General features: G+C 38.7%; 1 protein-coding gene across 1 annotated transcript; it reads right to left on the reverse strand.

Moving 5' to 3' along the window:
• Positions 1-891: 891 nt before the first annotated feature.
• On the reverse strand, positions 892-21,340 carry ASRGL1 (asparaginase like 1). Its single transcript, XM_009572443.1, has 6 exons — positions 21,059-21,340; positions 16,317-16,459; positions 10,179-10,333; positions 5,881-5,999; positions 3,897-4,007; positions 892-1,247 (listed from the first exon to the last, which is right to left on the reverse strand). Exons 1-6 carry the CDS (start codon positions 21,243-21,245, stop codon positions 1,012-1,014), a joined length of 951 nt encoding a protein of 316 aa, XP_009570738.1. The 5' UTR covers positions 21,246-21,340; the 3' UTR covers positions 892-1,011.
• Positions 21,341-22,161: the final 821 nt, after the last annotated feature.

Genomic DNA, 22,161 nt, shown 5'->3' on the forward strand with positions numbered 1-22,161 from the left:
ATCTGAAGAAACTGTATTAGAGGTAATTCAGAACATCAATTCTTTTTAAAAAAGAAAACCTCTCCAGAAAACCTTTCAGATTTCACACAAGCAGCTTGTTAAGAGGCAGTTTTGGTTTAGTACAGCTTGCTTCTATCACTTGATTTTAGATAACTATTTTTCCAGTTAATCATCATCTCTGTCTCATGTTTAGACTTAAAAGGTGCCTATCACCTTTGTATTTGAGTAGTAAAGATTGCTGTTTTATTTATATTTATTGAAATCATGACCTGCTTTATTACTACCCCAGATATTATCAATATTATCTTTCCTGTTAACTATCCACATATACTTCAAAATATTCTAGCCTACTTTGTTGTGGTCTCTGTTTTTTAATTGTAGGTCTGATGCCAATGAATGGAATAAAATAGGACTCCTTAGAAAGCATCACGTTACCCATCTCTGGAGAAAAGTTATTTTCTTTATTTCATTATTATTTCCCCTGACAGTTACCTCAAGCCTGTGAAAATGACGTAGTCTTAACTCTTCACAGCTCTTTGGTGATATTTCACTGACAGTTACCACTTTGTTATCATGGGACAACTGCTCAAAAGACTCTGGAGAGTGACACAATTTTCAAAATTCAGTTTTTAGTTAATAGGTATTCATCTCTCAAATCATCCTGGCAGCAGTCTCTGAGAATGGGTGTGGAAAGGAGTTCCTCTAACACTGAAACTCAGGCTCCCTTTAATGTAGGATTAAGGCATGCTAACCAAGAAACTTGACCATTCTCTTTCTTATCTAGAAGAAGGAGGATCTCCTGACTTCCCAAAGGTATTAATAAACACTATACATATATCCATGACCACTGAAGAACTACGACCAGATTTCATTTTGACTGTAAATATGGCAATGCCTGTGAACCAATCAAAAGAGTACAAAAGATCTTTCAGAAAGATGAAATCAACCGTCACTGTCCTTCAGCAAAAATTGGAGATCTTCATTCTTCCTCAGCTGATCGTTTCTTCATTCTCAGAATCCCTCACTTTCAGATGCAAGTGCTTCATCAACAGATTTTGTATGCCTCTCCCCAGCATAAATCCCATAATGCAGCTGGTCATCCTTTACAGTAGCCCAGGACATCTGCTTGGTGGAGAACCTTGCTGCCCACTCTCCTGAATTGTTAACAACAATGACACCCCCCAAGCCCCCAACTCGTGTCTTCATGTAGTCTAATGCATTGTCAGCAGCCATCTCTGGTGACATTCCTGAAAAGAAGAAAAAGATAACTTCACGGTATCTGTCTTGAAATAAGTTTTAAAATTCCCTTCAAGTTTTACCCCTCCCCATGGAGCCAGCCAAATCTAATTCCTCCTTCAACTAAATCGGCAAGAAATTTCCAGTGTAGCAAAGGAACTGTTTATAGGAAGGCTCTGGACAGTTGCTAATAGCTGCTATAGCACGGTGCTGCTACAAAGACAGGATTTAAATAGCTTCAGATTGTAATTCAGTTTCAGTGTTTGATACAGACTAACTCATCGACTCTATGTTCAAGACACAACATTTCTTATGCCATCATTTGAAGGGAAAAATGCCAATCTGCAAGCTTTCCATCAAAGGTTTGTCACAAGCTAGGTCTAAAGCATTTACAATTTGAAAAAAACAAAACACATTATAACAACCAAAAATTTCAGTCATCATCTATGTTCCAAATCCACTGGCTGCAATGGAGCTCAAAGCACGTACTTCACATTGTCATAATTTATCAAAAGCAGACATCAGTGTTACTCTTCCTGAAACTTCTGAAAGTATCAGGCAAGATGAGGACTCAATGTACTAGACATCAGAGAAAGGACCAGCAAAGCAACTTTATCTTTTCATTACACTTATTAATATTAACTTTGATTTATTTAGAAAATATTCCTGTTAATGTGTTAATCATACAAACAGGCCTGTAATAGCTGCAGAATATTTGTTCACTACAGTTTGAATATATATTCAGGAATGCAGTTGGCTCAGCCTTCTTGTTCTAAGATACATACCACCAGTAATGTTATGCAGCTTAGGTTGCAGAACAAAAACTGACCTTTGTGCCTTCCCTGCAAATTTTGAGTTAAAACCAAACAAAACCAGCAGAGTCAGAATTATTCACAGCACTGGTGACTGACAGGATAAAGCTCCTTTCTCTGACGTTACGGGTGACACTGTGACTATTCAAATCAGTGGCACTGACTTCAAAGGGTCAGTATTTCACTGTTTGATTTTTTTCATCAAGACAACAGCTGCCACCATAAGACAGAGATTCCAACAGCTGTTAAGACTGGCAAAGCAATTCCCTCCTGAAATATAAAAGTAAATTTTGCAGCATTGGTCCAAAAGAAGATATTTACTATGCGATTTACTGAATAGCTGAACAGAATTATCAAAGAGCTCTATAATTGCTCTTAAATATGCAACTTCAGTTGACCATTCAAGGACTCAAAAAGTTGGAACAACTTGAGGGTTTATTTTCAGCACCTTCATGGAAATGTGTGTGTGTGGGGGGGAAGTCTATTGCTGACGTATTTTCCTGGCAGCTGAGTTATACTTCTGGGCAGGATGAATGAAGGTAAAGCAAGCACGGGCAGGGTGAACAAGTGCAAACCAATTAAACATGCACACATGTGGGTTCATTTTCTTTTTTCGTTTTTCTTTTTTTAAAAAACTTTTTAATTTGAGCCTCATTTGCCTTTCATACTGATTTATCACAAGCCAGATAACTGCTATCAATGCATAGGTGTTGCAATGCAGTTAACTTCAAGCCAGAGAAGAAACTGGTTTACAGAGTTTAGACTAAATAAAGCTTAGAAGGCCTTTTGCAAATTGAATAGCTAGGCACATAATACAGAGAGTACGGGGCGATCATAATGTGTTAGAGCTTTGGGAAATAATCTGTAGGATGTATTTTATGCTGAAACTATCACATTAGCCAAGAGATTTTCAGAGAAACACACCCATTATATGCAAACAGCTCTATAAAGCATACAAAAATATTCTCAGCTGTTACTTGTCTCTCTACTTACTGCTTCTCCAGTGAAAATGTAAATTGAAAGTTTTCCAACTACTTCCTCAAAGCAAGTTACACTCTACTGCCCAAAAGCTATGGCTTTCTAAAAATAATGGTGGTATCTATATTAATCATTCTTCAACTGCATGCAATACAAGTATGTTGTCCGGCTATGTTTACAGGCTGTAATATAATCAAGGGTATAGATGACAGACTAACTCATGAAGGTAAAGCTCCAAAGGGTCATCCCACAGTCAGATTATATTACAGTCACATAAGACACACTGTGTCAGCTGTTTCCCACATACCCACCCAGTCAGTTTGGTATATTTTCCAAAACAAAATGAAAATTTAAATCATAGTTAAAATGTCTTAAAAGCATTTCTGTTGCTATAATCAGAGATAAAAATAAAGTAAAGACCTTTACAGTTTATTAGAAAGGTGATATCCTACGCTTTTTTATTTCAGCTCTGATTACCTCTCTCTAGCCCACCCCTACTGCTTCCTTAAATACATCTTGCTTTTACTTGTTTTCTATTTCTTTGTTCATAAAATTTTAGTTTAAAATTGGGAAAAAATTATTAAAGAGAACTTCAGTTAAACAAAGTAGAGAATAATGTCTTTCTATGTACATTGATCTAAAGCATGTTTAAACATCAAGCAGCATAGATATTTCTGTCCACTTAAGGCTATTTTAACTTTATTAATACTTTAGTACTTTTTGTTTTTAAAGAGAGGTGACCCATCCACATACCCCTGGGAGCAACTCTTCTGACAACTGTTCTAGGATGATAGTACATAAACTGAAACCTATCATTAGGCAACATTTCCTATCCTCATTATTTCAGCTTACAGGAAGTTTGGAATATACCTTGCTCCATGTGATAGAGGATCAGTCGAGCTAAGACCACTTTCATAATGCTCTCCCCATGTCCTGTGGTTGAAGTGGCACCAGAACGGTTATCAGCATAACCTCCACTTCCTTTTCAGAGGGAAAAAAACCAAGAAGGCAATATTTTGTAATACAATTTACAAGCTTTGCATTGTTTAAAATAGGTACCGAACACTTCTTCCTAAAGGTCCAGCAGTTCTGTGCCCTTCTGGGAGGAAAGTGTCAGTAACAAACTTCTTTCTCATTTCTGCCTCAGTTTGAAAAGTAAAATATATGAAAGACATCAACAACAGCTGGATGAAGTCAGTTGCCAAGTTGAGAGAGCTGGAAGACTAGTGATCTGCTTGTGGTACAAGAAGCAGAAGCAGGCCAACACTTCACAGGGATGGGCAAAAATATTTTTCAGAACAGCAAGGGATGGTATATTGAGGATCAGCAAGATAGCGATGGGATGCAGAATGCATCCGCAAGAGCAAAAGCAGGTAAGAGATTTGAAGAGCCTGGGCTCTAGTGAAGCATCACAAAGCACCCCTGAAGAATCTTGCAAGTCCTTACCACAAGCAAAGTGTTTCTTCTGCTGAATTCCCCCTGCCCCCCCCCCCCCCCCTTTTTTTTCCCTCTCATCCTTGTTTTGCTGGCACATTCCACACCCTGTTCTTCACCAAGCTTCCGCTTGCTCAACACCCATGTTTCTAGCACATCTCCTAAGAAAAATATTTCCCAGGAGCTGGGGAGGAACATACCATAGCATTATAAACAAGGTACTGGGGGAGGGGAAAGAGGCATAGAAGAGCAATGAAAGTTTCTTCCCTTCTGTACTTTCTTTATCGGATCAGACCCTTTCAATGGACCCCAATTTACGCATGGAAAACCACTGCCACAATCAGTCTGTCAAAGCCCCCTTTCAAAAGGCTCTAATATTTAAAAGGACAGCTAGCATTTCTGTATCCAATTCTGCAGATGTCTAGTAAGAGCAAAAGTTGCAAGCAATACGCTCAACAGTGCCCTGTTTCATTTGTCCTTCACAGACCTACGTCCCATACTATAGCAGTCCTGAACGTGATCTACATAAGAGAAGGGTATTTGCAGTCAGAAGGCTGCAGTCAGAAATGAAGCTGAAAATCATAGTGAAAATGCAGAGGGTACCAAAATATTAGCAACTTAGGGTGCGAGAGAAAGTTAATATTAGTTTTATAATAATCATGTACTGCCAACAGCAGTGCTATTTGAGTTTGGAGCACGTTTTACTAAAAATAATTATTTTCCAAATCGCAACTGTATGGTAGAACCTTGAAGCAATCAAATGGCAAGTCTGTCCCACGAGAGGAAGAAGTCTGGAGAAAGGATTTCAAGTGTCTCTTTATACTCGGATAAGAGATCTCTTAAAATATTTCCTTTATTCCACAATGCATCTATTAGGCTCTGAGGCAATCTTATCAGAGCTCTCTAAGAACAGGAATTTACTCAAAGTTGCCAGTGATTTTACAGTTCTGGCTCACTGATATAATGAACAGTAATTACAATTACACCTACTTCCTTAAGTATCATGAAAACAGCATGTTAGTATGGAACAGGCTATATTTTTTGACTTATCTGTAAGCATGGAGAGCTTTATCAGAATGAACAGAAAGGAATCACAGAAAAAAAAAAAAAATGTTAGCATTCAGGAAAGGACAGAAAAAAGAAATTCCCATCCCCATTTTCCAGACAGAAAAGTGTTGGATGATGATAATAAAGACAGCACTACACCTCTACTCCCATTCCTTACTTGCGATCTCCATGTTGTGTCAAGGAGCTTGAGCTTTGAAACATTTGAATGTCAGACCTCCATTTCAGACATACCAGTATTTATGTTTCATTTCACTAATAAAAAGGAGAATGTGTAATACTTTTTTTTTTCTTTTTTTCTTTCTTTAAATGAGATACCTCCAAAAAATGAGAGGCAAGACCCCACACCCCATACCTATGCATGCTGTATCACCAACACGGCCAATCAGTTTATTAGAGAGTCCTCCAGTGGATGTTGCACAAGCTACATTTCCTTCACTGTCTATAGCAACAGCACCGACTGTTCCAAGGTCTCTGCCAAGAAAAACAGTTCACAAAATTAGGTAGAATTAAAGCATACCTGCCAAAGCATGTTGCATTTATTTTCCAGGTAACTTTAAAACAGATTACTGCAAAAAAATCACTGCTTATCATAAAGCTATTTTTTATCATGCTTCTCTTTACAAAAATAACAAGTAATATACAACAATTCTCATAGTTTTATATTTAATAGAGTAGAAAACACTCAATTGTTTTTTTATCTCCCCCCATGACTTGTTTACCTTCATAGCATGGAAACTTCGACTTGTGGAGGAAAAAAAATGCAGAACAAAAGCACACAGGGCAGAAATATTTCTAGCCATCATAGTTCTGGAGTAGTTTTTTGGCTGTGACAAACCTGACACACAACTTTCCCCTAAACAGCAACTCAAAGACGCAAGAATTGTCTCCACTGTCTCAATGGGATGTTAACCGGAATTATTAATGACAATGCACATAAACGAGTGAATACAGAAAAGGACAGTAATGTTATGCATGCACTGAATCATTTCCTTCCTGTTCCTCCTCTTTCCTTTTCCTTATTCCCCTGAATGTTTGAATGCCACAAAAAAAAAGTTATTTATGTGCTTTTCAACTAGTATTGTTCACAACGCATCATTAATACATATTTTTGTCTTTGTACTCTGCAGTTAAGCAATCTTGAGGTTTACATCACTTGGCCAGTAGAATCTGTTGAAACCGCACATCAGCTTAAAAATCTTCATGCACTGAAGAAAATAGAAGTCTCAACTACTGCTTTATTTCTTCAGCACAGAAAAGTCATGTATAATAGGCTGCTTAAAATATACATGTGTCTTCATACTCGGGAGAAAAAAGCGTATTATAACTTACAGTAACAGTTGCCGCACTGAGAAGCAAGACATTACTGAGAAGCAACAGTTTTGAGAGTCCACATATTCCAATCTTGGCAATTAATGTAGGAATATAAAACAGTATCTGGCTAGGAGAGGTATACCAAAAAAATCTAAATCCCTCCACACAGAAAAAGAACTTGAAACAATCCTTCAAGGAACTGCCCAACAGGTGACTGGAACAGGAATAGCTTTGGAAGTTGCCTGGGCACTGGTGAGGGTCTCTGTATAGCCCCACAAAATCTAAGCTAATTAAGTCAGACAAAGTCTTTGTGTACCATGAAACCCACAGTCAATTTCTCAGAGAACCAACTTCCTGTTTCCTCCTGCTTATGTAAAATATGATACTGTCAGTCCCTACACTTCATTCACAGCAATTCAAAGTTGACTGATGAATCACAGGCCTTACAAACTGCTCTGACATTTATGTGGAGACGGACCTCATCTCAAACTGATGTGATGGTGCAGATGGGCTTCCCACCCATCCATCTGTTACAAATGATTTGCTGAAATGAGTATTAGTAAATTCAGTACTCCCTTACACGCTCATGTGGCACCCTTCAACCAACTAAAGTTAGATCCTCCTGAGAAATTAAGAAAGGTGCATCCAGATGTACATTCTCCTATGTATGTATTTACCTTAAGCAATTGTGAGAATAATGAAAGTACAGAGATCACATACACAGCAGCTGTTTTGGTATAAGAGCTCAACCGGCGATAAATAACAAAGTGAATGTGTCCGACATACCTTATCCGCGGCGGAAAAAATAGACAACTACGCTCTATTTCTTACTGTCCCTTTAAACTTTTTCATTGCTTCAGTGTCACAAGTTTTCTTTGTTCATCTTCAGAACAAAGGCAAAGAAGATATAAACAATCTGTTACACAGCTAGTTGACTCAGAAACATTACAAAGGCAGGCAAAACTGTCTTAAGTAGAGATATCATATTACAATCATCTCTATTGTTACTGACAGTAGCAAGGACCTCAACAAGTACCTGTAGTATACCAGAGGATGCTACTAGTACTCATGATTTTGTTCAATCAAGAATTATTCTTATGTACTGCATATACTGTGATACAGAACGGATCATTTGGATTTGTTCATTCCCTTTTGTCTAAATCTTTCGTTAGCCAGTACCCATGAAGTCACAAGTACTTATTCTATCCCCATTCAACTAACAAGGCATCTGCTATTTCGTCTCTTAGCCCTGCATCAGTAGTAGGGTTTTCTGTCGATTGCTGTTAATTAACACCTACTCAAGTTACTCTTACACTGTGATTCACAGCGGGGCTAGTAGCCCATCTACTCCTTATGGCTGGACTCAACTCCCTTTCTGTGGGGTTCTCAGGCAATCTCCAGCAATTCTTGACAAAGGTATGGTCAGAATCTTTGAAATGAGAAACTGAAGATAAAACAAACACCTTATTCTCAGCAAAAGGTGTACAAGATGCCATGTTGTACGTACAACGGAATCATAAGCTTTTAGCATAAATGAATGCAGGCGTCTAACCAGCAGAAGAGAAAGGTCTCTCTTCTGGAGACACCAAACTTTGCTTGGAAAGCTGTGAACCCCCAAGGTTTCCAACACTGTTAGGACCAGAGGACTGGAAGCGAAGTACACACCAACCTTCAAATTCCCAGTATGATCTGGTATTACGTTGCCTCTGACTAATACTACTTCACCTTCTGTCTGTTCACCTCAGGCAAGTTTCTGCATAATCACTGTGGACATAACAGGGAAAAAAAACATCCCACATGTGATACAGGAACAAATGGGCTTGCATTAAAAAAGACCTGTTTTCAACTTTGTGAATTTGTGCTGATGTTTTGGGCACTGGTTATCAGAAAAAGAACAGCGTGGCTAAGACAAGAAAGTCTTGAGCCCTTCAGAAATACACAAGCCTTCTATTATCAGATATTCCAGAACAAGACAATGCTGAAATTGAAGATGCCTAACACTGTTACAAGAAAAAAAAAAAATTAAGCAGTTATAAAGAATGAATGGAGATTCAGATGCCATGCCATTCCAACTTATATATTCAGGAGACCAAGTAGCAGTAGGGGTACACCATCCTCAAAATTCTTCGTAATGACTTATAATACCACACAGTCGTTGGACAGACCACGGATCAAAAGAAAACTTCTGTTGGATACAAGCTGAACTACAACTGAGACCTTACGGTCAAGGAACAACTTAATTTTGTTTACAAGACCATATTTACACTTGCCTCATTAATTTCTTTTTCCTTCTAGCAATTTACTGAAAGTAACATACAGCTTGTAGTTTATAGCCTCATTTCACGGACTTTTAATTAACGTGCCCACAGAAGAAATTTCGTCCTTTTGATCTACAAATTCTTCAGCTCTGCTTCTCTCAGAGAACAGATGAATAACATGCAACACCACAGCATTTATGTAATGTAATACAGAGTTTTCCTATGCCACAACCACTGACGAACAAATGGAAGCTCAAAACAATTTAGTATTTATGCATACCTCACAGGCATAAAAAACATTTTTGACACCTGATGATTTTCCTTCCTTTCCCATCCACCTCACCTTCCTCTCTACTTTATACAAGACTTGCTTATTTTTCAAGTGACTTTCATTTTGCTGTTGTGCAATACCATCCAGTAACATCTCTTTTCACACCCACCACTACACTGAACTTCTTGATCAATTTTTTCATTCCTACCTACAATAACCAACAGCCACAATCAGCACTCGGAAGGAGTTACTGATCAAAATCTGATGTCATTTAATGACCTAATCCAGTTTAAAGACAAATCTGATCATCTACTTAACCAAGATCAGCTTTATTAATTTTTTTTTTCATGGACTTATTTTAAAATGTGGACTGGAGATTTTTTAAAATCACACTTCCTCCATGGAAAAGAACTATACAAAGTAATGCCTGCTGTTTGTTAAAGCTGCTCTATGCACTTCTATAACTGGTGATTTTAAAAGCAATAACAAGTTCTAACTTTGTCCTCCATTAATGCCACAAACCTATGCTATGTCAAAGTGACCGACAATCATCTTAAGCATCAACAAGTTTGTTCAAGTTTGTTCCAGTCACTTACGCTTGAGCAAATTCATTGCAACCTTGATTTTTCATTACTTTCACTGAGGACGTACTGTGAAGACTGTACCAAAACATGTAACACCCAGAACTGAAGTATTCTCAAGTCTGAATGCAAGCCTTCAAGCTTTGGGTTTTTTTTTTTTTTTTTAAACTGATAGCACAAATTAAATTACCTGAATTTAAAAAGAAAAAATATTTTACAAAAACCCTACTTCTGAAACTCTTCAGGGTTGGAATCTGGCTCAAGGTTCTTCCTCCATCTCTCCTGGGATCTCTCGGTTATGAGTTTCTCCCCTGGAGTCTCAGGAATACCCATGGCCTGAGCAAATAGGTGTGCACCACTGTCAGTCAGCAGCATATGCTTCGTCTGCAGAAGACAGACAAGAGATTCATTGACAATTCTTGTTTTGCCTTGTACTTAGCAGTTTTGTGTAATCACTCTTTATTTTTAGAAATACCCACACAAAGAAAATTCCAAATTTTGTTTTATTTTTACACTTTCTAAATTTCTATGCCTACATCCTCTTCCACTAGCTGAAAAAATTTTCAGCTCTCCAAAATACAGATACAAACTTTCATCATTAGAAAAGAACTGCATTTATCTATTTAATACTTATTATAATGGGAGAAGAAAAATCGGTAAACTTGCTCTTTTGCTAATTTGCATGCAACTTCTTTGTACTGTTTCCAGTCAATCACCCAATCACTACTTAACTAACTGTTTTGTCCAGTTAACTAAGAGCAAGCTTTTATGTCCATGCAGCAGCACAGCACACAGGTACCAGCTGACGTCCAAAAAGTAGAACCACGTGATGCTGGAGGCAGCAGGCCTGCCAAGCACAGAAGTGGCACATACTCGGCTCTCAGCCTGAAGGAAGGATGCCAGAGGTTGGGTATTTCTGTGTCATGCTGCATTCCGCAGGACATTTACAGTCTCAAAGCTTCAGACTTTAAGATGTCGCAGACCATCAGCTTCTGTTGATTTCTAAAGCAATGACAAGCAATCACTACCATGACCAACCCATAGCACTGCATTGTTTTAAAGGATTCCAGCTGAACTCTTCCCAAAACATGGACACCGACCTCTACTTAATTAATCTCTACCTATTACAGCTTCTGCACTAACCCCTTCAGATAGTTACAGAAGTGGGAAATGTGACTACACTTAGAAACATTCCATATGTGGTCGCCCTGACATCAAACATTTTTGAAAATTTAAGTGTCTTTTTATTGACAAATTAAGTCCTCAATTCCTGAGCGTATTGCTTTAGGGAACAAGAAAAAGCGTTACAAGGAAGAAGTCTTCTGTACATGCGAAAGAGTGGACAATAGGCTTATATGCCGAGTGATGTTACCAGGCAATAAAAGACCTACCTGTTTCTAACAAAGCTAGTGTTCTCGACTTGAAAGCCAACTTCTTTGTGCAATACTGCCCCCCACTGCCACTAAACCACCAGAAGCACACGATCCAATAATTCAAATTGGTTTGGGTTTGGGGTTTTTTTGGTGATTTTTGGGTTCGTGGTGTTGGTTTGTTTTTTGTTTTGGTTTTTTTTTGTTTTTTTTTTGGGGTGGGGAGTGGCAATATATTGAACTTTTCTTTTTACTTTATCTGTATCAGAAAGCTGTCGTCCATCACTTGCTTTCTTCAGCAACTAAGACTCTATATCATCCTTTAAATAACTTAAAAAAAAAAAGTAAAGTTTTATTATAAAAAATGGAAGTTATTTCTTAAAACTTTTTCAAAGGGTTCCCTCCCCTATGCAGATTCTGATAACATACCCACCTTCCTAAGCTGCACAAACAAGAAACACTTGCATATAAAGGAATAAGCTTCTGTGATAGGAGTTTTTGTTATCTTTTTTTTTTTGTTTTAGGTTTTGGTTTTGGTTTTTTTTCAGTCCTCACTGAAAAGAAGGTATCTTAAGGAGAATTTGATTTGGTTTTCTCTTCAATATATCTTGTCGATCAAAGGAGCTGATAGAACATTGCCAAACAACCCAAAAGCATGTTCTTCTGTCTCATCTTTCTTATACAGTTTCATGAATATGTTTCCTAAGTTTCTCAAGTGCCTAATGTTTCTAGGACACATTTATACAAAGTAATCCAAAAGGACAAAAAAAAAAAAAAAAAAAAAAAGGATGGGGGGAGGGGTCCAGAGATCTTACTAACAAAAACCAATGTTGGCAAGTTTAGTTAATTTCATGGGAAGCAGGGAAGAGAAAATCCCCCAAACTTCTGCAGCTGGCCTGAAATTCAGACCATCACTGTTCTTTATTTAACAATCCTGGCACTGTGCAGAGCACAGCAAAAATTTGCACCTTTGCCTTGAAAAGTCTATGTTCTAAGCTAAATTCTCCTTTGTCTAATGTAAAGGGCTGCATGATATAGTAGGGGAAAATATATACACAGTTCATGTATACCATTGAATCAGTGCTCTAACGTTCACGAGATGCCCATCTAACAAAGTGCTGGAGCTGAGAGGGATTACATGCCCCATTTAAAAAAAAAAAAAAGCCATTTCAATGTATCATTCTATTTTTGTTCACTACAAACAGGAATAATTCAACAGGAATTTAACTGCTTTCTCAAGAATTTGTTGAGTTACTTAATGTACTAAAAGCCTTCCACCTCTAGAGGCTGCCGTGTTCAATAGCATAGCAAATCATGAATGGAAATTATTCTGGCACCCTCCTTTCTTCTACCCCATGAATTTGGACAAGTTTGAGCCCGGTAAGAATGTGACAGCACACAGGATAAATGTGCGCAACAACAATCTAGAAGAGCTACTCTGGCCACCAGATGGAGCCCATATTGTTCCATAATAGCAATGGAAATACAGAAAATTACAAGCAAGTGAGGAGGGTTTTTTTGGTGTGTGTGTTTGAGAGCTGCATGTTTCAAAATTCCTTAAGGCAGTGAGGCATGTCAAAACCAGTGGGAAATAAGCATCCTAACATGCTTAGGACCCAAGGAAACTACAGTCTTTTTACCCATGGATCACAAAGTTAAAAATATTTTTAATTACGCACAGTAAAACAAAACAAAATACACCCTGAGAAGAACTGCGAAATAGCCTTGGTGTCCCAAAATTCCTGTCCAAGATGAACAGAAGAGTAACATCAGTTGGTATTCCCATTTACAATACCTGATGGAAAACCAGCAGAAACTCACCTCAAGATATATCAAGCAATTTAGGCCAACATTTACATTTGAACTTTGTCATCTACACAGAATTTTTTGCATCTGGGCAAAGAGTAATACACTTTACCACAAAATTCCATGGTTTTAGGGCTATACCATTATACTTGGTCCTGTACAGTTTAATTTTATGATTTCCTTTTGAATTTAGCCTCAACATTTTTGAGCACCAGAAGCACCACACAATGACAAAAAAGACCTTTTAATAGATGAGAAAGACAAAGACGACTTTTTTTTTGGGGGGGGGGGGAGGTGTTTTGTTTTTTAAAAAACACTTTGGAAAGTTATGTTCTCAAAAATCAACAGTGTTGTTTTGACTTTATTCTTGTTGACTTAAATTGGGATTTTTTCATGGAGAAGAAAACAAAAAAAAAAAATCAGCGATTCTGGAATGGGCATTCAGTTCATCTGAACTGAACAATGGGCATTAAAAGAAGTTACTACAGTAAAAAAAATTAAACACATTTCCCCCACCTTGCTAGAAGACATCTCTCCCCCAGCCCTCCACCTAGACTCTCAAAGTTTGAAAAAATTTGTAAAGCTGTCTACCAGCTATACTTATTTATTTGTTCTAGCTAAATGACAGAATAAATTCCATGTGAAGGAACAAAAAGCTTATTCATCACAAGTTTTAACATTGTTTTCTAGTAGACATACATTTTTAGAAGTATTTATATTAAATACTTGAGTGAAAAGTTCTGATTTTAAAAGCAGAACTATCCTCCAATTAAGGGCAAAAATAATTCCTATTTTCTTTGGAGGCTGTTGAGGACAAGTTACATTTCAATCATCTAGATCACCAAAGGAGGTTTTGTTTCCTCAAAAGTCACTTCGAAAGGTTCAAAAAACATAAATCCTCTTTGTTAATAAGTAGTTTTGCAAATATGAACCCTTTTCAACAACGGGGCAGCTGCCCTAGCAGGATGAAAAATGTAAACTCCAAAGATAGTACAAACTTTTTGCTCACTATCACAGTCTAGTAATGGTAAAACAGATGCACATATCACACGAATATCCTACTCCATTCTGAACCATGCCAGTTGCACCATTTCTGAAAAATGACAGATGTCTGCGGTGGGAGATATTAGAGGGACTTCTTAGTGGAGTAAGGTGGGACCAATTTTATGTAGAAGGTCAAGTAATAATAATTTTGCTGCCCTGATAAGTTTGATTGTCTCGGAAAATCTGTCACCATCACATAGTGCTAATGTTATCTTCTAGCCAATGTTATTCAAGCCAGCCAATGTTATTCCAATCTACAAAAAGGGTGTGAGGGAAGACCTACAGAACTACAAGATCTGTTAGTCTAACCTCCGTTCTTGGAAAAATTAATGGAGAAGATTATACTGGGTAGTACTGAAAGGCATTTAAAGAATAATGCAATCATCAGGCACAGTCAACCTGGGTTCACAAAGGGAAAGTCTTGTTTAACCAATTTGATATCCTTCTATGATAAGGTCACCTGGCTAGTGGATGAAGGGAAGGCGGTGGATGTAGTTTTTCTGGATTTTAGTAAGGCTTTTTATACTGTCCCTCACAGTATCCTTCTGGACAAGTTGTCCAACTTGTGGGATGAGCAGGTTCACAGTACTCTGGGTGAAGAACTGGTTGAAGGGCAGAGCTCAAAGGGTTGTAGTGAAGGTGGCTACATCTGGCTGGCGACTGGTACCAGCAGTGTTCCTCAGGGTTCAATTCTAGGGCCAGTCCTGTTCAATGTATTTATCAACGACCTGGATGCAGGAGTTGAATGCACCATTAGCAAGTTTGCTGATGATACCAAACTGGGAGGTGCTGATAACTCTCTTCAGGGACAAGAGGCCTTGCAGAGGGATCTAGACAGACTGGAGCATTGGGCTATGAGTAATGGGATGAAATTTAACAAGTCCAAATGCCAGATCCTGCACCTAGGACGGAGTAATGCAGGGCACAAGTATAAATTGGGACAGGAGTGGCTGGAGAACAGCCCTGCAGAAACGGAACTGGGGGGGCTGGTCAACAGCAGGCTCAGTAGGAGTCAACAGTGTGTCCTGGCAGTCAAGAGGGCAAACCGCAGCCTGGGATGCATCAAACACAGCATAGCCAGCCAGTCAAAAGAGATGATTATCCCGCTGTATTCAGCATTGGTGCGGCCTCACCTTGAGTATGGTGTGCAGTTCTGGGCCCCACAATTTAAGAAGGATGTGAATGCATCCAGAGGAGGGCAACAAAGCTGGTGCTTTGGGTTTGTCTATTTTGGAGAAAAGGAGGTTGAGGGGCGACCTCACTGCTCTCTACAGCTTCCTGAGGAGGGGAAGTGGAGAGGGAGGTGCTGAGCTCTTCTCCCTGGTATCCAGTGATAGGACGCGTGGGAGTGGTTCAAAGCTGCTCCAGGGGAGATTTAGACTGGACATAAGGAAGCATTTCTTTACTGAGAGGGTGGTCAAATACTGGAACAGGCTTCCTAAAGAGGTGGTCGATGCCCCAAGCCTGTCAGTGTTTAAGAAGCATTTGGACAATGCCCTTCATAACATGCTTTAACTTTTGATCAGCCCTGAATTGGTCAGGCTGTTGGACTGGATAATCATTGTAGGCCCCTTCCAACTGAAATAGTCTATTCTATTCTACTGCTGGAAGACCACTACTTTGCACTAAGGCTACTATCTGATTAGGTCACAATGAAGAAGGCCACCTAGAACAACATAAGACTGCATTACATGGCCAAATATGTTATTGGGTCCTTTAATTCAGTTCCATGTCATTGCAAAGTCAACAGTACATTATCCAACTTTAATCTTGCAAGATCAAGCAGAAGACCCAGTGAAGCATAAAAGTTCTTCAAAAAACAAGTGAACAAAAAAACCCTAAAATCTTGAACACCAGCTGTGGAGCAACAGAAGATCGACACGTATAGGTCAATTTCTCCTTGAGCTTCCAATTGCATGGCAGAACTTATGTTTCCTTAGAATGCTATTTTTAATAAATACCTCTCAAAAACACTTAAAATAAAAGTTCTTCATGGTCATGACCATAGTTTCCAAACACTACCATCCATTTCTCCCTTCTTTCCTGCTTTAAAGCACTACACAAACATCAACATTGAGGTGTGTCAATATACTGGATGAAGTTCTAAGGGAAAAAATGTTTCCTATTCAAGTACATTTTCAGCATACCTTTTCCATGACAAGTCGAGCGAGTTTTACTGGGTTTGCTATACATTTAACTGCAGATACTGCTCCAGAGTCTAAATTTTTCCCATCCATGATAATAGCATCCATTTCTACTTCACCTTTTTCATTTAGAACAGATCCACAGCCTAAAGACAAAAAAAAAAAAAAAAAAATCAGGGAGGAAGGGAAAAAGAAAGTCATTAAGAGCTAACTATCAGGTGATTCAATTATTAGATCTCATCAAGCAAACTTTCTCTTTCCCAGTTTGTTGTCTGACTTATTGAAAGTATCTCCTGAATACAAACAAAACAGCAGAATATTTCTGAGTATAACCACAAAATCCAACCATTAACAGAAGTCTCACAGGGTACAATGTCTACTTTAAAACTGAGTTTTATTTTTATAAGTTTAAAAACACATTTCCAATTCCATCCAAAATGATATACTAGGTACAAAAGTTAAAACAACAAATAATCATGAAAAGAATTCTTTATCCCCCAGATCACTTCAAGTACACATAAAACTATCTTACCTTTTCAGTTCTTCCAAAGGAGGATACAACATAACACAAGAAAATAGTGTAGTGTTCAATCTTATCAACAGATTAACATCACATACCATTCCAAGAAACTGCCAAAATTGATGGAGCAGAATAAAAGTGTCCACTCACTAGTGTGACAAAAGCTTGAAATAACCAGTTCCTCATTACCAAATAAAAACAGTAGATGAAGGAATTAAAAAAAAGCAAGTAATAAATGTTGGGTAGTTATTTTCTTCTATAATTATCGGTGCTATCACTAACCTAATCGAAAATTAATGAGATACAAAATGAGACAATGCAAATAGGTTTGTTTTTTTTTTTTAATAATGCCAATAACTGGATCACAGGGGAATAATCAGTTGTAAGTCATCAAGTGCATAAGCCTTGCTCATAAGGATGGAGAAGACTAAACTTAAAAAGAAGTAAAAAAAACCCGAAACAAAACACGGCAGACTTACACAGTAGCTCAGGTAGAAAGACTTGAACATTGTACAGAGCTAAACCAATCTTTTTTATTTCTGTTAAACCAACATTAAAGCAGGTCAGAAACCACTGTTAATAATTGTTGGCATAAGAATTCTATAGCAATGTATTTGAGACCTGAATATATGAAGTTAAATACCCTGTTACAGGAGGCAACAAAATCCTGTAATCTTCCTCCTGTAATCTCCAAAACTCCCCCTGCCACACACAGACACACCTGAACTCTGCCCCCAAACAGTTATTTTTTGCCCCTCTCTGACTGCATAAGCTATTTCAGAGTTCAGTCCTGCATCGTTCACAATGTGCTAATTTCTAGAATACACTGATCTGTGGAGAGCTTATAGGTAACTTCCTTGTGCCATCCGTGTTAACATCATTCTTTCAGCTTTTCCTTTATGCTAGTGTAAGGAATAAGTCTTCTTTGTTTTCTTAGATAAGTCCTGCCATACTTTTTTAGCTTCCTTTGACAAGGTAGGCTCTCTAGCTCATGATCACCAAATTCCCACTAGAACTAGAGTACCCCCTTCTCAAGTATCAGCGACCAGAACCATGGTTCCAGGGAAAGCTCTACCAGCCCCCTTCATCACTGCATTAATAGTATCCTATGCCTACTGGACATCTCTCATGGGATACATCTTAGTATTTCCTAAAATTTCCTGAGCAGAACGCAGTTGTAGACAGATCCTGTAGTCAAAGGCAGCTTCCTACAAAAGCCTCCTTTTACAGTTGGTGAAGAGACAGAGGTGCCCTCTAAGAACAATTCATCCTACTTGCCTTAGAGAACTGTACAGCCATCCTTTATCATTCCACTGACCACCATGAAAGCCTGTACACCATGGCAAGGCTAGATATTAAACTTCAGGTTATCCAAGGTAGGATGAATCCTTCCTTCTGTGGTTACAGACTGTCTTTTCACCTGCCTTCCAGTACAACAGGTAGGCACTACCTGCCTCTGAGGCCACAGTACCCATTGACAGCAGCACTGAAAAAAAAAAAAGTTTGACTCGCTTGTGAAGCCAAGGCAGGGAAGAAAACAGAGACAACAAAAGACAGAAAATCTAAGGAGACACAAATAACAAACGTGTCTGACATTAGCCAAATCACAGCAGGGGTACTGAGAGGAGTACTCCCAATTGCCTCTATCTACACATAGATCTGTCCTCTGTCCTGCAAAGGCTGAGGAGGACAGAGAATGCAAGGATCTGTCAGAGAATGACAGTTCTTAGATCTGGAGTATTCACACCAAGCTAGGTAATACTGCTAGTCAAAGAGAGCACATGAAGGAAATATAACCAAGACCACTTCCTCATCACAAGCAGAACTCAATGACTTCATTATGCTGCACAAGTCACTCAAATGGTAGTTTTAGACAACAGTATAGCTTCTGAGCCCCTCCACAAAGCCTACATCAAGATGCATCTACACAGCATGGCTAAACCCCATCATTCAAAAAAGGGACACAACTTGATCATTATGCCCATTCTTCCCAATCTTCTTGTCTCTTAGCAATGTCTGTGTTTTCCTAGAAAATATTACAGTAAAACTGATTTTTCTTTTACAAAGATAAATGCCACACGGTGAGTTTTAAACAGCCACTCCAATCAAGGCCCTCTTCACATAGCTTTCAGCTCATTTTTGCCAGCTACTGAGAGCAGCTGTATCTAATGAGTGTTAACACTATTAAATGTATCTGTAAGTGATTACCACACTACTTGCCATTTAGATCAGCATAGTTGAACTTGAACAAGGGCTTAAGGCTCAAGTCCAGTTTAAGCCAATTTTGCTAAAAATTGCTCATTTAATATACTACAAACAAGGTATAAATATTGTCAGAATGAATTTAAATAAACACGTTTAGACAAAAAAATAATTCAACATGTATTTAATTAAGGATAAATGTGACCTCAGACCATGGAAAAAGTGTGTCACAAACACATACTGCACTTCGTACGTTAAGCAAAACGTTAAGTTATAACTGTGTATCAGTCATTGGATATGGTAGAGTCTAAGGTCCTATCCTCAAATGGTATGATCACTTTTAGAGGAGAATACACTGCTGACAGGTGTCAGTTCAATGACGGCATGCTACGAGAGAGGATGGCTCAGAAAAAGCAGTATTAGTGACAAGATCCCACATAAAGGTTAAAAAAGAAGCTTGTATGCAAAACAGAGAATATTGCTAGTTATTGTGATCCTACTAAGGATAAGTGCCCAAATACTTCAGACTGTTGTGTACAATTTAAATAAATAAGCCTAAACACATCATTAGAAAGTAAGCTTTCATCACTGAGAGTCACACTGAGCTAAAATATACTTCCCAACTAAATAATTTTGATTTACAGAACCATCAAAACTAGTGTATAAGAAATCAAGAAAGTATGCAATTGTTTATGTGGAATGATTAAAAAAAAAGACATGTAAACAATCTTTAAGCTTAAATTTATATTGAAGTTGCTTCCACATTAACACTGGACACCTAATGTCAGGCAGAACATCACTGAAGAGATGTTTCTGAAGAATTAGGATTTTTTTCCTGCCCTGAAGTAGCTGGTGGTTTTAAAATAGCAAATCTAAATTCTCTCACCAGAGAGATATTTTGAGACATAACCCAGAAGCATAAAGAGAGCCAAAGGCCAAATAAATCCTGATTTACTGATGTGAGCAAAACAGAGTCCTAAAGGCTAGTGACTGATTTAGAGAACAGGTGAAGAAAAGTAGAAGTTAAATGAGAGAATGCCATCCTGATGTTAATTATATAACAGTACACACCACACCTCTAAGTCCACTTCAGCGGACTTGAAGTGGATTTCAGCTTGAATCCTCTAAAAATCAAGATGTTCAACCCAAGTCAGTAACAAAACACTGAAAGTTTTATCTGAAGTAAAAGCTCTCCCTCGCTCTCAATTACAAGGTGAGAAGGAGCAAATCAATCTCCGCAAAGTAAGTCTGCACATAACTAATAGCTACGTTATCTAAAACACTGAACACTGACAGGTCTTTCTTTCCATGTTCGTTCCTGATATACCTTGGCGGGGGCGGGGAAATATTTTCACTGAAATTCATCAAAATAATAAATGTGAGGTCATACGAAGAGGACAAAAATATTCAACTATTGACATTAACATTAATTAACATTAATTGTTAGGAAATCCAGTTATGAACCCTTACTGTATAAATTCATGACTCACATACCATTACTGCATTACTTCTGTAATATCATTTACAAAAGCACTAATTGCAATCATTAATAAAGATGAAAATACCTACAATCTTCAGGAACAGTATTCCTCTGGCGACAGGTACAGGACAAGTGTTAAGGCTTAAACATTGCTGCAAGCTATGTTCAAGTGCCTTAAACATGAACGTTAACTAAACATATACTGCATTAAGGAGTCCATGTCTTCAAATGGAAGACACAGCAGAGTCACTGGAGGAGATACACAGAACAGCAATACTGCAGCACAAGAGTGAAACGGCAGGTATAAAACACTGACAAATGAGAAAAAAGTAACTCATCTGCCTAAGTGTGCTCACAGCAAACTATGGTACATAGTGCTGTATTTTATTATACGGAGAAATAAACTATTTTGTGACACCAGTATTTACTCCGCTGCAATGTGCATAATTCAAAGAAAACGCAAACCAGCATTTTAAGAAGCATCAGGGCAAAACACTTGAAATACGTGATGATTCTAAACCCACTTAATTCTCGAAAAATTACCTGCATTAAAATGAGGATCATCTTCCATTGATTGTACTGCCTCCTCAACTGCATCTAAGGCACTGCCTCCCTGTTTCAGGATACCATAACCTCGCAGCGCAGCTCTGACAACACCAGCACGACTTCCCTCTTCTCGTTCTTTAAAGATCCGGCCAGCTCCACCATGTACCACAATGACAGGCTTCATCCTGCCAAATTCCTCCCAAGGCTTTCAGCTGTGCACACAGGTTACTAGTAATTAGCCTGTTTTGGAAAGAAGAGTCTTTAGCATGTGCTCCCTTCTACACAGAGAGAGCCCTGCAGATTAGTTAACAGATAGGGTCAGTTTGACTGCAACCATTTTACCTTTCAGGAAGCTGAGTACTCACGCAAAGCAGCCCCTAATTCAAGTCTGGACTGGAGGAGGCCCCAAGCAACCTGCTTTGAAGGCCCCTTCCAGCCTAAGTTACTCTATGATCTTATGATTTAGCCTGAAGCCTGCCTGGTGATATTACAAGTTACAAAGACGAAAAGCATCTGAGTGACTTTTGATCCTGCTAACCGCTCTCCACGTTAGATAGGTAGCCTCATTGTTTAAATACAATGTATTTAATACAATGTAACTAGCAATAACGAAAAGCGCCTGACCCGAGTTAACAGCTTAACCGACTCTACTGCCTGGATTTCAAACCTCTGACCTCTTGCAAAACTTTGTACTTCAGGCAGGAAAACAAGGCTTTCAAACCTTGCAGTCAACAGTTTGTTGTTACTGCTCGCGGCCTCCCGTGAGCAAAAAGAGTGCTGCTACACATCCTTGGTGACAGCATTCACGTTTTTGTTTCCAGAAAAGGCAAAGGAGAAGCAGCCTCATCTCCCACCGAAATCTAGGGCACCTCACAGAGGAAACTCTCCTCATGAAAACAGCTTCTCAGGGCCACCTATTTTTGGAGGCTGTGAAGAACAAAATCCAACAGCCTTTCTCTCATCCTATACGCAGACGCTTTAGACAGAGTCTCCCCGCAGTCGTGGACTACTGACGGCGCGCTCCCTTGCACTCCCGCAGCCTCAGGAGCAGCACTGCTCTCGGGGCCCCTCGGGGCTGCCTGCCCGCCCTCCCGCCCGCC

This window comes from Fulmarus glacialis, unplaced genomic scaffold, assembly GCF_000690835.1.
Source record: "Fulmarus glacialis isolate BGI_N327 unplaced genomic scaffold, ASM69083v1 scaffold10452, whole genome shotgun sequence".
NCBI lineage: Eukaryota > Metazoa > Chordata > Aves > Procellariiformes > Procellariidae > Fulmarus > Fulmarus glacialis.

What these genes read in the sequence shown, in the direction of transcription:
- ASRGL1 (XM_009572443.1), bottom strand. Translation starts at nt 21,245, where the DNA reads ATGAAGCCTGTCATTGTGGTACATGGTGGAGCTGGCCGGATCTTTAAA. An exon ending in CTCGACTTGTCATGGAAAAG is followed by an intron (nt 10,334 to 16,316) that starts GTATGCTGAAAA and finishes TGTCTTCTGCAG; the next exon opens with ACGAAGCATATGCTGCTGAC. An exon ending in AACCCTGAAGAGTTTCAGAA is followed by an intron (nt 6,000 to 10,178) that starts GTAGGGTTTTTG and finishes TTTTCTTGGCAG; the next exon opens with AGACCTTGGAACAGTCGGTG.